General features: G+C 38.7%; 1 protein-coding gene across 2 annotated transcripts in view; it reads right to left on the bottom strand.

Moving 5' to 3' along the window:
* The window catches only part of HOOK3 (hook microtubule tethering protein 3), a 91,935-nt gene that overhangs the window by 34,001 nt on the left and 41,254 nt on the right, over positions 1-16,680 (bottom strand). For both annotated transcript variants that reach the window (XM_065657922.1, XM_065657923.1), the window contains 6 exons: positions 15,363-15,425; positions 13,820-13,903; positions 12,432-12,595; positions 8,068-8,208; positions 6,324-6,525; positions 3,306-3,416 (listed from right to left, as the gene is read on the bottom strand). In XM_065657922.1, coding sequence (XP_065513994.1) covers positions 3,306-3,416; positions 6,324-6,525; positions 8,068-8,208; positions 12,432-12,595; positions 13,820-13,903; positions 15,363-15,425 — 765 coding nt within the window. The remainder of the gene's footprint in view (positions 1-3,305; positions 3,417-6,323; positions 6,526-8,067; positions 8,209-12,431; positions 12,596-13,819; positions 13,904-15,362; positions 15,426-16,680) is intronic.

Raw genomic sequence — 16,680 nt, 5'->3', positions numbered from 1 at the left:
TGAATGCAACTCTAGAGATTATTTTCAAATTAAAGCATTTCAGTCTATTTCATAACAAAATAAAAGTAAATATTATATATTCCACATGAACAGGTTTTTTTGAGAAGGGTTGTGGCTGTGTATTGCACATTGGAGTAAAAATATCAGGGTATAACCTTACAAAATCAAGATATGAGTGACGCAAAGTTCTAGTACCAGGTAATAAACAGCATCCACTGGGGTCACTCAGCCATTCTCCTTTTCCCCTCATCAGGACTGATTCCAAAGGAAAGGGAAGTGAATTAAGAGACTGATGACTTTTCTCTCACCAAGAAACCAAAGTTTAGCCAGGAGTGAAATAAAAAGAAGGTGAGTACGCAGTCAACGTAACAGACAAACTGCATTAACTTCATTTTGTTTGTCTTACAACAGTGAAAATGTGAGCAGCATTTCCATATTCCCTTCCTCCTTTGTATCAACTGGCCTTGCCATTCACCAGAATCTTAGCTATGGAAGAAAACTAGTTGCTTGAGGCTCAATCCAAAGAGAAGTGAACAACAGGAGTGGACCACCTTGGGATCTAGACAGATGGGCTCTTCAGTAGTGTGTGGGAATGGCAGAAGAATGGTGAGGAGGAGGACTGTAAATACGCTCAAGCGACTGCCGCTGGGGTGTAGAAAAAACACATACATCACACTAATTGTTTTACCGACTTTGTGTGCTTGACAAGTAGAACCTCTGTGTTAGATAACATAGGCCTGTGAGAAACTCTAAGGCACCTTATCACTGTGCCTGAGATTCCTGCTTTGTTGTGAGAAGGAGCAGAGCACAGCGGAAGACTGCACCTGCTTGAAGCCTTGAAATATAGATGAACACAGCAGGCCCAGTGATCTTCTACCAGGGCTGAATTCTGCAGCAGCGGCATCTCCACTTGTGTCACCTCTGCCTGGGAGCTTAGGTGCTGTTTTGGCGATCCCCCGGTGGCGAGGTAACTAATACAAATTTGCTCTTTGCAATTGCATTCATGGCCTCTGGTTGTTCTTGTGACCTGCCTGCGCTGGCTCACACAAGTAGCATCAGGCAAATACTCTTCCTAATTTGGCTAAAAAAATTAGAATTTACAGGTAGCATCAAGTTTTTGTCCAGAAGGCTGTCCAGATTCAAAAATGAAAGGAGAAAATGTCAACTATGTAAAGATCCAAGCTGTAGTTTGCTCCAAAGTCAGACATGTCCAGTATTACTAAAAGGTCCGGGACAGACCTCAGCTCTAAGTAAGTATGGAGTTGTGTCACCTGACAGCTCCTTGCATTTCATCCTATTAAAGTTTGATTCAGATATATTTTATATTTCAGCCTAAAGGGATGCCGGACTTGGAGTCACTTTGGCAAAGAACATTTCGGTGAGGTGTGACAGAGGCTTCTGCTGTATTTCTGAATCCAGCAAGCTGAACTCTAGTGCAACTGTCAAAACAGTCTGAATAAAGTGTACATTCTATTAGCACCTAAAGTCATTTCACAACCCCCACATGTGTCGGGGCGTTGTGTTTTTACCTGTTACTGTTTTTACCATAAATACTAGAGAAGAAGAGCCACACAGAGGAGTGCTCAAACTCCGCTGCTGAAAGCATGGATCCTGCAGTCTGCTACTGTCAGTCAGAAAACATCGAGTTGAATAATCCAATGCCATAATATTTTCATGAATAAGAAAAGCTCTAGGGCTTCATTTGTACACTGCAGACAAAGTCAAGTCATCAAATTATCTTAATACTTATCATACAATACATCACCTTGGTAAAATTCCAAGCTACATAGCTGAAGATATCAAACAAGTTACCATACTTTGCCAGAACATAAAGACAGGACAAAATCAATTTCAGCAACTGTTTCCAAAACATAACTGACAAGATACCACTACATAGCTTGTGACCTGTGGGGAACAACATTACTGATACTTATCTAACAACAGGGAACAGAAAGAGTAGGTAACACAGGTAATGAATCACTAATTCAAATGCTGAGTCTTCAGCTGTATCCTACTTCTCACAGGTGCATACCCATTCAAAAGAATGTATTGAAAACCAACATCTGCCTCACAAAAATGCTATTTGCCAGGGGGTAAACCAGAAAACTATATGACAATGGCCTGTAATTCAGATCCTTTGTGCAAGATGAAATGGTCCACCAAGCAATGGGTAAGCCACAGACACAGCCTTACCATTGTCAGACATAATAAAACTGGAAAAAACAAACCTTAAATAAAGAGCAGGAAAGAAAGCCAAAGCACAGTATAAATACAGTTACTATGGGCATTCCAATCTGAACTGAAGGGCAGATGGATGTGGTATCAAGGACAAGTGTACACAGTAGTTCAAAAATTTAATAAAATATTAAAATCAAAGACCTATGAACAGAAAATAACTGAAAACTTTCAATTCAAATGCTATTCCAGCAGTGGCTAGAAATTTTGGAAATAATTGCACAGGAAATATGACTATTGAGAAAAAAGCCTACAGAAATTCTGACTGACAGATAGTTGGACTTATACTTAAAACAAGCCTAAGAAATCATTATCTCAGAAGTCCTGGCCTCGGTTTGAAGCAGTTTGAGGCACCTTGTGTATACACTCCTAAGATATAAGCCAAAATAAACTGGTAAGAAATAACAGTGTGCAGGAGAAGTCTGAAGGATCAAGTCCTGGCAAGAGAAGACAGAGCAATTAATCGCAGAATCACTTGCAGCAAATGACAGAGAAGGGAATAGATGGGTATCGACTCTGTGTGTTCCACGTTGGCCGTACACGATAGATAACAAGGAGCTGTCATAAATTGCGAGATCGCCACAAAGGACATGCCCCTCTACATGACTCCTAAGCCTCTTGCTGCAATAGTCATGACTCCACAAAGAGAGTTATGCTGCTGGTACCTCAAAGAATGCTTTAGAAAAAATTCAACAGGAGTTTAGTTCTAGGATGATACTGCAGAAATCATACTTCAAATAGTTTTTTAGAATACACTACAATTACCCAGGGTGTTTTTAACCTTCTCACGGTAAACGGTCAAGAAACAACTTCAGATCCCAAAGATGAAGGCTTTTTCTCTTAAAAATGGGTCACATATGTTTTTGTACAGTCACTTTATTCCATGCTGTACAGTTCTTAGGTTTAAAAAGGATCTTGTACACAAATGTTAGAAAATTCTACCCAAAACCAGACGTCCTGATTTTAAAAGCTTGCTGGAAATTGCTAACTATAATTACTGTATCTCTGTGTTAAAAAGGATACAAAGTTGCTATTGCTACTATCAAAAAAAAAACCACCTTGGCACTTACATCTTTTTCTTTTTGGAGGCTGTCTACTTTTTCTTTCAGTCGTTTGCATTCATAATCTAATTTATCAGCCTTCTTGGATTCTTCAGATAACCTGTTTTGTAGTTCAACTGCCTGTGAGAACAAGAATCAGTAATTTGTCTGCAAATATTAAAACAAAATACACAAGACAAAGCAGCCAGTCACCACGCACCATGAGTCATGTTGCAAACAAGTGAAATAGTTGCCTATAGGACATAGTTAAGAACTGCTTTCATCAGTTGTTCCGTGTTTCAGCAAAATCAACAGTATTTAAATATTAATTCTTAGCACAAGCAAAAGAAACAAAAACTTCAATTATTTTCAGTACATCTAAACCCAAGAATTTAAGCCCAAGCATGGTTTAGAGAAACAAGCTGTATCATTCTATGGATAAAAAGCTTAGGAAAAGCAGAAAAATCTTCCTCCTTTCTGAGAAGCCTAGGAATGAAGACTCAGCTAAAGACGTACAGCTGCTTCTGAAGCAATTCATAAGAAGGCTTTTTCATTACTTTCAGATTACAGAGAAAGTGATAAAGTTATGATGCAAAGAAGTAGCCATACCTACATGAAGACTGCCTAGTGTGTCTAATTACTTTTTATTTTCAATGTGTATAGCTCTAGCAAAATAAGTATCAGGCCTAAAAATCTGCATGGTTTTAAATCTTAGAGAAGGACTTCACTGTTGTTGTTCTTAAGTTAAAGGCTGCAAAAAGGCACAGTCCTTACATTTCTGAGATTATCAGATTAAAAACAATCTACCAAAATATTAGATACGAAAATATTCCATTTCTCAGATGTGACAGCTGCCTCTGAGGCTACCAGAATAACTGCAGGTATAAAGAAAAACAAAACAAAACAAAGCAGGCATTCACCTGTGATTGTGCCCCTTCTTGCAAAATACATATATTTTCACTTCAAACGGAAACAAATGCATTAATGTTTGTAATCATTCATGCTATGGTAATGCTACGTAGAAAAACACAGCAGGAAATAAACTGTCTTGAATCAGGACTTGAGAGTGTACAGGAAGATACACAGCAACATGGTGATGCAGAAGATTAAAAAAAAATTAACTGCCATCACAATTACTGAGCATTGTCTGATGCATGGAATGAGTAAAGCAGGAATCTTGCAGCAAAGAAAAGCAAGACATACTGTTAGAAATATACCAGAATGCACATGCACAAAGGGGCTGAATTAAAATTACCAAAAAAAAATCCTGGAATCTTCACATTTCAATTCCTCGTATTACAATAAAATGTGTCTAAGAAAATGTTTGTGCTTGCTTTCAGGAAAGTGAACAAAAGCTCTTAATACATAAATGCTATCACCTCTCTCAGCACAATACATCACCACTAACTTGATTTCACAGAAACTGCTAGGTGGGGTGAAGCTGTGATTTCCCTGCAGATCACTGCTGGAGTTTGAACCAAGCACTTTCATCTGCACAGCAGAGAGCTTCTAAGCCAAAGAAATAGCTCCTCATCATCATGAGTGGAGTTGGATCCTTCAAACACCAGACAAGACACATTCCCCTACAGGGACACACAAGTGCTCAGCAGTGACATAACATCAGAATCCTTACCCCTGGCTTAATTCTTGTAGCACAATTCAGGATTCCCAGAAATTAATTTTGTGACAGCTCATGATTCACAGGCAAGTCATGAAAGGAGCCCAGCCTTACAGACACTGAAGGCATGAGACACCTGAGGTTTGCTTCAGTCTCAGCCAGTGAAACAGTTTTGTACAAAACAACAGCTCCTCAGACATGAAATCCTACCCATAAAACACAGGGAATGATGAAGGAGGAGTACTTTTGCAGCACAAATGATGGGACTGCCCCTTCTAAAATCTTTGCTGTTGGAGAAATAAGAATGATCAGATACAGATGTCAAGGTTACACAACTATATCATACACTCATCTGTCCAAAAGAGTGAAAAATTTGTTGCCAATAAACATGATATTACTCATGTGTGAAAGGTGATTGCTTTCTATGTTTACTTTTCCCCTTGATTGCCTCTTATTTCAACATTTTTCTTGTCGAAGTTCTTTTTTTCTGGTGGAATAATTTTGACAGTATTTACAATTAGCCCACAGAGGCTGAAGCTAATTGTCTTAATAGCTAAGATGGCCAGGTGCAGGGAAAAAGCTATAAAGTCTTAGGGACAAACCTTGCCCCTAGGTTTGCAATGCTGTCAGTGGTTGTTTCTGTATTTTTCTTCTCCTGTAAGCTGACGTACAGAGACCCCTCTGCCATGACCATTAGAGCAGGTAGGCATACAGAGCAGGCACTACTGCTTTAATGAACCAGGCTCTGTCTGGCCCTGTAACAAGAGCCCCAGAACGATGCCCTGTCAATGTAGTGTAGAAGCACAGAGAAGATTAAGTACATCTTCTACCTTTACATAAACAATATCACATGACACTTTGATAACCAGGAGGATTAAGCAGATGCCTTTCACTCCACAGAGTGTGCTGGTGACGCATTTTGTACTCTGCGGGGAGCATATAAACAACAGGGATGATACGCATCCTTCACTCTTCATAACTGGACAAATTCAGATGTCTCAGACAAACTAGAACCTGAAAAAAAAGAGGTTACTTAGTCACAAGAATAACTTACCTCAGCTGTGGTGTGTTTCTCACTGCTGGAAATTTGTAAGGGAAAAGTGCATACTTTCTCTGAAAGAAAAGGCTCTAACTCAAGCCCCCCTACTGAATATGAATTAAGACTAATTTATTTGAGAAAAAAACCCCTTAACATCTGTTTATTTTTTAAAAAGTAAAAAATATGCTTATCGGCAAACTAAAGTAAACTTGGAATACTAAAGATTGCAAGAAAGGAAGACAAAGGTAGTACCCACAAAACATGGAAGCCTTCTAAATAAAAGGAGCTGTTTGCTCAGAATGTCTTTTTCACTTTGAGGTATTAGCCTTGTTATGAAGAGAAAGTATTGAAAAATACAGGGAACTGTTGCACTGATGATGTCTGTTCTCACCTGTCTTTTGTATGTTTCAAGCTGACTGCGTGCTGTGTTGGCCTTCCTTAGTTCTTCTTCCAGGCTCACCGTGTTTTGCATGTACATTGTATTCTTCTCTTCTAAGAGTTTCACTTGTCGTCGCAAATCACCCAGGTCTTCCAATTTCTTTTTGTATGACTCTACTTGGCTTTCTAACTTGGCTACTTTATCGGAAGAATGCCTGGAGGGACAGATTTATATCAAATTTATGCTCTGAAAACTAACAAAATCAAATGTCTTGCAGCTTCCTCAGTATTTTGCCTTAATACAGAAGACATTCTGAGACATTATGGTGAGAAAAAGAATATAATATATCAATCATATCCTCCTATTACTAATGTTTTCACTTTTAAATTGTCTGTTTTCTTCCCATTACTATTTGCCAACACAAAGAGCTGCTGATGGAGGTACTTTTAGACACTATCACTCTTCCTGATGCAGCCTTCTCATCTGCTTCCAATCTTAAAATAGCAGTTAAAGCACCTTCACTCTCATCCATTTCTTTTCAATTCTAAATTGATGCTCAGTCCTGCATTTTACAAGGATAAAGAATAATATTTTCTGCCCTCCAATTTGTTTCAATAGTAGCCAGTCATACAGTCATAAAGATCCGTCTCCTGGGCAGCACTTATAATACTTTGTGAAAGAGCTTCTGACCCTGACTCCTCCTTAAAAAAACCAACAACCAACCAACCAGCAAAACAGAGAAAGAAATGCCAGGCTCTGTTCATAAAGTTTCAGAGTTTGTTTAGTCCACCTGATGCACTGCCAGGGCAGCACCAGCCCTCACCCCCAACCACCCACACCCCTGCTACTATTACTGTCCCCAGTTTCATCTTAGAACCAACCTATTTAAAGACTCAATTTCCTAATAAATCTGGAAAATTCCCCATTGAATTGATGGTCAGTTTGTGGGACAGTGGGGCAAGCCAAATCTCCTTAATCCCCAATGAAATGCAGAGCCTCTCCCTGGGGCAAATAATTACTCTTTGAACCCATGCTGCCCACACAGATAGTTTATGGGATTGTGCAGCCTGATGGGCTCATTCCTTATATTACTGACAGAGTAGGTAAAGACAGATAGCTTTGGTAAAAAGCTGCTGGTGAATTAGAAAAGGTAGTATTAAAACAAGTCCTGCTAGACTTGTGAGAAAGAGTGAGACAGGTGGGTAATGGATAGCTGTTCTGAATAACCCATGGCAACAAGATGTACCACTGAAGGATTATTTTCCATAGTAAAAAGGGCTGCTTCCACCCTATAAATCCCTAGCATCATCAAATCATGACAAATTTGTGTGCTAAAATTCAGTGGCAAAGAGAGCTGTAACAGATGTTGTTCATATTAGTATTATTAATACGATGAATCAAAAGCACCACCCAAAGTCCAAACAACACAAACCCAGGAAAGGGTCTAGTTCCCTGATAAGAACAGATGCCCAAGTCATAACAAGAATGAGTAGAGGATACTCAAAGAGACCAGTGAGTGACTTGCTATGACTATAAGATGGTGTTATGATTGCTAAGTTATTGATTAGGTACATAATAAATAACTAATTTACTTAAGCAGAATTGTGTCTATGTACTCAACTGAAAGATCTACAAGAACCTTGGCATTGAGAAAGTGTTTATATTTAAAGAAAAGCTAATGAAGACTAAGTACCTGAACTATGTGGTTTAAAATTTAATAGACTTTTTATAAAATGGTTAATGGAACAGAGTTTACCTGAGTACGTCTATCTCGTCCTTCAAAGACTGAGCCTCCTCTGCCAATGCAGTAAGCTCTTCCGTTTGTTGTCTCAATTCAGCAATTTCCTTCTCTAGTTCTTCACAGCGTATTCGATAGTCATCTTTGGCCGCTTCCAATCTGTAGAAATGAAGTAAAACAGAAAATAATTACTCATCTTGAGCCACAGACACTTTTCCTCATCATCCTCCTTTCTAAACATGAAACTGCCTTCTGGCACACTGAAGAACAACAGTCCAATGTGCTTCCTTGAAAATGTAGCAGCAGATCGATTTTTTTGAGGCTCTTAATTTGATACCAGTTTTTCTGTTTGGAAGTTCGCAAGGTAATGTATGTTCTCTGAGAGACAAATAATGAATTTTTTTCTGTCACGGTAGTTTTTTCACAATGTAAGCTCAAGCAGAAATTTCCACCTCTGCTCGATCTTGGGGCGCACAGTTTGAACACGACATCTTTATCCTAAGATTTTGTTCATCTGTTTAACTCCTGCACAACTTAATACTGACCTGATTGTCAGATGCTCTAAATGCTGTATAGCTCTCATCAAGGTGGCTTTATTTATTTATTAACTTAATTATAAAGAACCCACACCTGCCCAGTATCTCTGAAGAACCAAGTCATATCTTTAGCTACCTATTAGATTGGTGCAAAAGTTTTGGACCGTGACTTTTAAATCATTATAACTATGCTCAAACACATCTTTATTAATCAAAATAGGAACCACTACAATCAACACATTTTTTGCCAATGAGAAGTTTGTTTATTCCTGCAGTGTAAAAATCCATGCTTTGGGATTTGACAAATCCTTGGAAAGCATTTTCTGCATCCTGCTGGTTGTGGAGACGTTTTCCCTGCAAAAAGTTGTTGAGATGCTTGAAGAACTGGTGGTCGGTTGGTGAGAGGTCAGCTGAATATGGCAGATGTGGCAAAACTTCATAGTTCCCAACTTTTGAAGCGTTGGTTGTGCAATGTGCGGTCAATGTGTGGTGTTGTGCAGAAGAACTGGGCCCTTTCTGTTGACCAATGCCAGCTGCAGGCATTGCAGTTTTCAGTGCATCTCATTGACTTGCTGAGCGTACTTCTCAAATGGTACAGGTTCGCCGCGATTCAGAAAGCTGTAATGGATGAGACCGACAGTAGACCATTAAACAGTGACGATGACATCTTTTTGGGTGCAAGTTTGGCTTTGGGAAGTGCTTTGGAGATTCTTCTAAGTCCAACCACTGAGCTGGTGATTGCCAGTTGTCATATAAAATCCACTTTTTGTCGTACATCACAATCCAATCAAGAAATGGTCTGTTGTTGTTGCACAGAACACAAGAAGACAACACTTCAAAACAATGACTTTTTTGATTTTCAGCCAGCTCATGAGGCACTCACTTATCAAGCTTTTTCACCTTTTCAATTTCCTTCAAATGCCAAATGACCATAGAATGGTTGACGCTGAGTTCTTTGGCAACTCCTCGTGTAATTTTAAGAGGGTCAGCTTCAATGATTGCTCTCAATTGGTTGTTGTCAACTTCCAATGGCCAGACACTGCACTCCTCATCCTCAAGGCTCTGTCTCCTTTGCAAAACTTTTGGAATCACCACTACACTGTACGTTCATTAGCAGTTCCTGGGCCAAACACATTGATGTTGTGAGTTGTCTCCACTGCTTTACAACCCAATTTGAACTCAAAAAAGAAAATCACTTGAATTTGCTTTTTGTCTAACATAATTTCAATAGCTTAAAATAAATATGAAATAAACAGCAAGTAATAAGTCAGTAGCAAAAAAACCTCAAAGCAAGAAAAGCACACTAATATTACCTATTACATAATCACATTTATTGAAGAATGTATTCCACTATCAAACGGCACATTTCAACAATGCAAAAACTGCAATTACTTTTGCACCAACCTAATAGTTAGCACGTAAAGAAAAATTGCCATTGGAAACCACATACTATAAAGACAAGTGAAGGAGATAATGGAGGTTAGGAGATGAGTCTCACAGGTGAAAAGGGTTTAGAAAGACCTTCAGAACCTGAAACTAGAGTAAGAGGCTGTGCAGATACTGCATTTGGGGAGAAAACCTGTTCAAACAGGAACTGATAATAGAAATCATTCCAGAGCATGGAGATGAATAAAAATAGATAAAATGGGACATTAGAGAGACATCACTATATTTTTCCTTTACATGGCAGCTGTAGAGAAAGAAGAAAACCAGGAACTAGCTCCTATGAAAAGGAAACACTGAACATTTTTCAGTGAAACTGAAGGGGGAGGGCATGTCTGAACACAAAGGAAAGAGACTTAGCAAGAGAAAGTGAGGAAATCGCAAAACAGGCAAAAAAGGGAAAGTTACATGGCAGCTGACACACGAGTTAGAAAAGGGCAACCAGAAGAAGACAGAAAAAGAGAAGACAAACTGGCAAGTAAAGAAACACCATAGTTTCACTAACAAGGGATATGGAAAGTACAGCAACAAGAACGAAAATATGATGGTGAAGTGGACCAGCTTTCATCAGCAGAATAGGCCTACACAGCCTGAAAGCAGCAGTTAGAAGCATGACGAAGGATACTTAGAATCATAGAATAGTTCGGGTTGGAAGGGACCTTCAAAGGTCAGCTAGTTCAAGCCCCCTGCTATGAGCAAGGACATCTTCAACTAGACCAGGTGGCTCAGAGCCTGGACAGAGTCCAGCCTGGCCTTGAATGTCTCCAGGGATGATGCATCTACCACCTCTCTGGGCAATCTGTTCCAGTGTTTTATCACCCTCATTGTAAAAAATTTCTTCTTCATGTCTAGCCTGAAACTCCCCTCTTTTAGTTTAAAATCATTACCCCTTGTCCTATCACAATAGGCCCTGCTGAATTGTCTGTCCCTATCTTTCTTACACACCCACTCTTAAGTATTGAGAGGCTGCAATAAGGTCTCCCCAGAGCCTTCTCTTCTCCAGGCTGAACAAGCCCAACTCTCTCAGCCTGTCCTCATCGGGGGGCTATTCCGGCCCTCTGATCATTTTTGTGGCCCTCCTTTGAACCCACTCCAACAGGTCCATGTCTTTCCTGTACTGAGGGCTCCAGAGCTGAACACAGGACTCCAGCTGGGGACTCACCAGAGCAGAGAGGCAGAATCACCTGCCTTGACTTGCTGGCCACATTCCTTTTGATGCGGCCCAAGATATGCTTGACCTTCTGGGATGCAAATGCTCATTGCCAGCTCATGTCCAGCCTTTCATCCACCAGTACCCCCCAGTCCTTCTCTGCAGGGCTGCTCTCAACCCGTTCATCTCCCAGCTTGCATTGATACTGAGGCTGCCCCGACTCAGGTGCAGGACCTTGCACTGCACCTTGTCGAACCTCATGAGGTTCACATAGGCCTGCTTCTCAAGCTTGTCCAGGTCCCTCTGGATGGCATCCCGTCCCTCAGGCATGTCAACCACACCACTCAGCTTGGAGTCATCCACAAACTTGCTGAGGATGCACTTGATTCCCATGTCTATGCCATTGATGAAGATATTAAACAGTACTGTTCCAAATATGGACCCCTGAGGGACACTACTTTTCACTAGTGTCCAACTAGACATTAAAGCCATTGACCACTACCCTCTGGATGCAACATTCCAGCCAATTCCTCATCCAACGAACAGTCCACCCACCAAATCCACACCGCTCCAATTTAGAGAGAAGGATATTCTGTGGGACGGTGTCAAAGGCTTTACAGAAGTCCAGACAGATGAAACCCATAGTCCTTCCTTTGCCCACTGATGTAGTTACTCCATCATAGAAGGCTACTAGGTTGTTCAGGCAGGACTTGCCTTTGGTGAAGCCAGTACTTAATGAGGAACTGTGTTTCCACGTGTTGAGGAAATGCAAATGAAGAGCTGAGCTCACTTGTGAATAAACTCCATCTTTCAGATATGAAACAATTTGTTTTCAAACTCAGAGAACGACACACTTTGCTGTATAATGATAACACCTGTAGTACTGTCCATAGCAAACTTTCAGCTAGGAATTCCTACACCTTAAAAATACAATCAGACTAATTTACATATGGGAAAACATGCTACTTTAATTCTCACTGATTTTGAATAACAAATGAAATGATTGCATACAAACCATTCAAAATACCTTCACAGAGACTGACATGTATAAAGCATTTCCACTTTAAGAAATTATGCATTTTTTTATGCTGGAGCTTCTAAAGAGGTAAATCACAACATGTACATCACTGTAAAAAAATGTAAAACTGTGGTTATAGCACTCATCATACTAATTCATAATTGCCAACAGACCAGAAGCACATATCATGTCTTTTGCCAGCTACAAACAACCTAGCCAAGTGCAGCTTTTCTACCTGAATGTTTCTTCTTGGAGTTGTTCTAGTTGTGTCTGCAGCTGCAAGTGCCTACGACCCACAGGGCTGTTGGGATCTTCAATAGAATCAGATTGATTTAAACGTTCCATCAAAATCTGGTTTTCAGCAAGCAAGCTGCTCTTCTCCTCCTGGAGGGCTGCAACCTGTTGTAATAAAAGCATAAACTGGAATAACTGAGATATCCAGCTACAGGGAGCATTTTTTTCATGTGCATAATAAAATGTCAACACAACCCACAAATAGAAACACATAGGCTTCAATAATCACATTTCACAAAAATATACTATATCATTAATAGGTATTCAATTGCTATGTCATGTAACCAACATACTGCAACATTAAAGGCAGATTTACCACACAGAAAACGTGACTAGTCTTAACTGTATTTTGTACAAGCATCTAAAGAAAAAGTCTTAGTTATCACAGAACACAACTTGATTATAATAAACTCTGCATACTTTCCTGGAAAACAAATAAAACTAGCCCTCCACAGTAAAGTTTTTAAAATCAATCAACATAGAATACCCAAGTCTGGATATCCAAGGGATGGCTGTGCCCTTCCCGGATTTTTTTTTAAACCAGTGGCCAATTGCAAGCAGATCTAACACAGGAACTTAGTCCCAAAGATGACTCAGTTTCCTGTAATGTTGTGAAAACAGGAAGTAGTGCAAAGAACCCAAAGTGCTGCAACTCAAGCAACAGCTGGAGCATGAGTTCACGCATTAAACAGCATAGAATTAACAATGCAGGAGGAGGAGCTGAAGAGATTGAATGTGAACATCTCAACAAAAGGAAATTCTTCTACAAGAGCTTGAATCATCAAATATGCCAAAATCAACTATGTCACACAAATCAGCTTCATTACTTCTAAAGGTTACCGAACTGTTAGCAAAAGCCTGAATTATATGCAAAGGCAGGGCTACAATGTCAATGCCTTTCAGGGCTCCCAGTTTACACTCCTCACATCTTCTGGATGAGGTACACTTGACCGACAGCAAGGGCAAGGGTAAATCCATACAGGTGATAGAGTACAGTAACTTCTGATGGGGATTTAAGTGAAACTGTTACAGCAGCATAACTTGTATTAGTTCTCTAATGCAAGAGTTGAATCACACAGATCAATCCCTTCTTACCCAAATAAAAAAAGAAGTTTTGTTAGTATGAATCATCTTAATACTGGCAACATTGCATCGATATAAGAAAACGATGAAATTCTCTCTGCTACACAAGTAAATAATTACCGTGCAATTTTCCATCTCCCTTTTAAAAATTATGTTTCCACACTATACTTCTTGTTTTAAGCTGCCTAAAAATTAACACACCTCTTTCCCACTTCAAAATGAATATGTACAATATAGCAAACCTACCTGCATATCTAACTCATGACATCTCTGGGCAATTTCTTCTTTTGTTGCTAGTGCTTCATTTAATTCTTCTGTAGTTTTCTTCAGCTATCATGAAAAACAAACATTTCTAGTTTCACCACACTCTGTGAAGTGTTTAAAAACATTCTGAACCACCTGACTGTAAAATTACTTTTACATTTAGGCAATAAATTCCCTTTTTGGAAAACAGAGGAAATTCTGCTCTTATAAAGAAACAAAGAAGCAGATATGATTACTATTTATTTTGTGTGACAGTAAAAAGAAAACATACCTAAAAGTAATATTTGGTCTTACAAAAATACATTAGAATTACCACACCTATTCTATGAATTGACTCAAAAAATCCTGAAGGTCTTTGATCCGAAGAACTCATCGACTGTACACTGAAAATATTGTCAATACCACTTTTCTTTAGAGATGCAAAGAGTGCATAATTTCAGTCTTCAATCTACTTTTTAAATACAGAAAGGACTGGAAGGTGAAAAAGAAGGGATGGACAATTAGGGTAAAATCCGTCTAGCCACTGGAAGCCACTCTTACTGCACAACAGGAATACAACTAACATGGTAAGGGAGACTACCCTTCTGAAAAAGGGCACTGAATCTTGTAAGCCGTGGGCAATATTCAGACACATCCCCTCAAAGGCTTTATGTTCAAAGATACGTATCGTTTAATTTTGCATATGAATGCAGTTAACAGAATGTAAAAAACATAGCTATAAAAATTGGCCTGATAAAGCAGGTGCATGCACATTATGTACATAGAGATGTAGATATGTATTATTACATATGATGAATGAATATGATGGGCTTTCTCAAATGACATTATCATATATTATTCTTTTAAGTTTACTTCTCAAGTGTCTGTTGACATACCAAAATTAATTCCACCTGCCAGAATTTACACACTTCTACAGAGAAAGCATGCTGGAGGAACACACGGAACAACACTGTACTGTACTTCTCAATTAGAAAAAAATGGAGGAAGTTGAACAGTGTCAGCATGAGGTCAAGCTAGTAAAAAAACAAATGGTTTTGTGTATTCTTTAAATATAACAGACAAGGAAGGATTCTCTTTGAAAGCTTTGAAAGCTTTTAACAGTTGCCAGAACTTCTTTAAGGATTTTTGAACTACACCTATGGGGTTTTTTTAAACTGACTTTGGAAGCAGTAAATGGCAAGAAAAAGTTTTATTAAAATACTACATATTTTTAATCCTTTCTCTCAACAAAGAAATCTTTTTTTCTCAAAGATCTGCACCAGTCTGAAGTTTTGCTAAACCATGTCATAAAGCTAAAGTTGTTTTCTAAACTGAGTTTTTCTCCCCCAGCACAGAAAATGGGTAATGCAATTTATAAAGCAAAAGGACTTGAAATACTGAAATCTATTTTTCCGCTCCTTATTTGAATTTCCCCTTTCAAAACTCTTTCATGACTAAAGAAAAAAAGACAGACTTTTAATAAAGCAAAATGACTGGCCACCGAAGTGCTATGATCGAAGGAAAAGAAACATCTAGTCTTAGATACCTGTCGATCAAGGTCAACGTAAGCATCATTTCCAACAGAGACTGGAGACTCTTTACTCATCAACTGCAATTAGATTACACTGGATTAGAAAAAGCAAGGGTTTACTTTTACATTAAAAGCTAAGGTTCAATGAAATACCAAGCAGATTTCAACTTTTGGGAGCTTAATCTGACTTCATTTGGACATTTTTTACTTCATTTTTACATATGACATAACCAGAAAAAATTACAGAAAGATTTATTCAGAATTTATAATATTTAAAGCACTGTAAAAGAAATCTTATATAATCTCTTTTTCTTCTGAAAACATATATTCTTTATCTATGATGAAACCTCCAGTACATTCTGCTAAGCATTTTACTGAAGTGCTACTGGAATTACGCCACTATCAACATACCATCAATACCTGCCCTTAACTGTTCTCTGACAGTGGTTTTCATTTTTTGATCACCAGGAAGTTCACAGAAATTTACTTATTTATTTAGCTAAAGTTGACGACATATCTATCTCAGCTAACTCTGCAAAACAAAGATGATAAAAATTCCTGCTCTGGAGTTGTTTGTAATTTGCAAATTAAAAAGAAAGTCTTGAAATTAGTATTAGAATTCCTTGTATGCTAACCTATTTTATTGCAGGAATGGCTGGTAGTGGTTTTAGTCTAGAAAACATCACTTTTAACCATAACTTTAAAAACAAACAAACAAACACACACACACAAAAAAAACCCAACAACAAAAAAAACCCCACCAAACCCTCCAAACTGAGTGATGTAAACTAAGTTTTCCTTCAGCAGCCCACTGATCAGCTGCACAAGTAGTTAAGTTAAATAAAATATAACTTAAAATTATGAAACAAAATGCAACAGTCTTCCACATAACAAATACGTTGTAACTAACTCAAAAGGCAGCATTACAGCATCACACTGATCACTTCTGTCATCCTGTCCAAACAGGAATTTTATGAGTTCTCCAATAACACGATTCATAGAAGTTACAATCAAAAAGGCCCTATCCTAACCAAAATCTGTACAAAATTTCTTTCGTAAGGCCTCCTGTCTGGCCTAGTTACTCCGTTTACAGACAGGGCTTCCTATATTCCTTCCAGGAATCAGTGCTTTTGCATTACTTTTCATTGACAAAGTTCCTCTGACAGACGGCACAGAGCTTTCATTTCTTCTCCATCCTTTCTGTTTATACCACTGTGTACAAGAGAAAAACCTCTGTTTGACATTTACATCATTCAAGTATTTGTACATATACATATTTCTCCCTTTCTCCTTAATTGGAAGCTAGCCATGTACTACATGCTTAAATTCATCT

The sequence above is a fragment of the Caloenas nicobarica genome, chromosome Z (assembly GCF_036013445.1).
Source record: "Caloenas nicobarica isolate bCalNic1 chromosome Z, bCalNic1.hap1, whole genome shotgun sequence".
NCBI classification, from domain to species: Eukaryota; Metazoa; Chordata; class Aves; order Columbiformes; family Columbidae; genus Caloenas; species Caloenas nicobarica.
The sequence above is the reverse complement of the archived record's forward strand: the minus strand, read 5'-3'. Positions and strand labels throughout refer to the sequence as shown.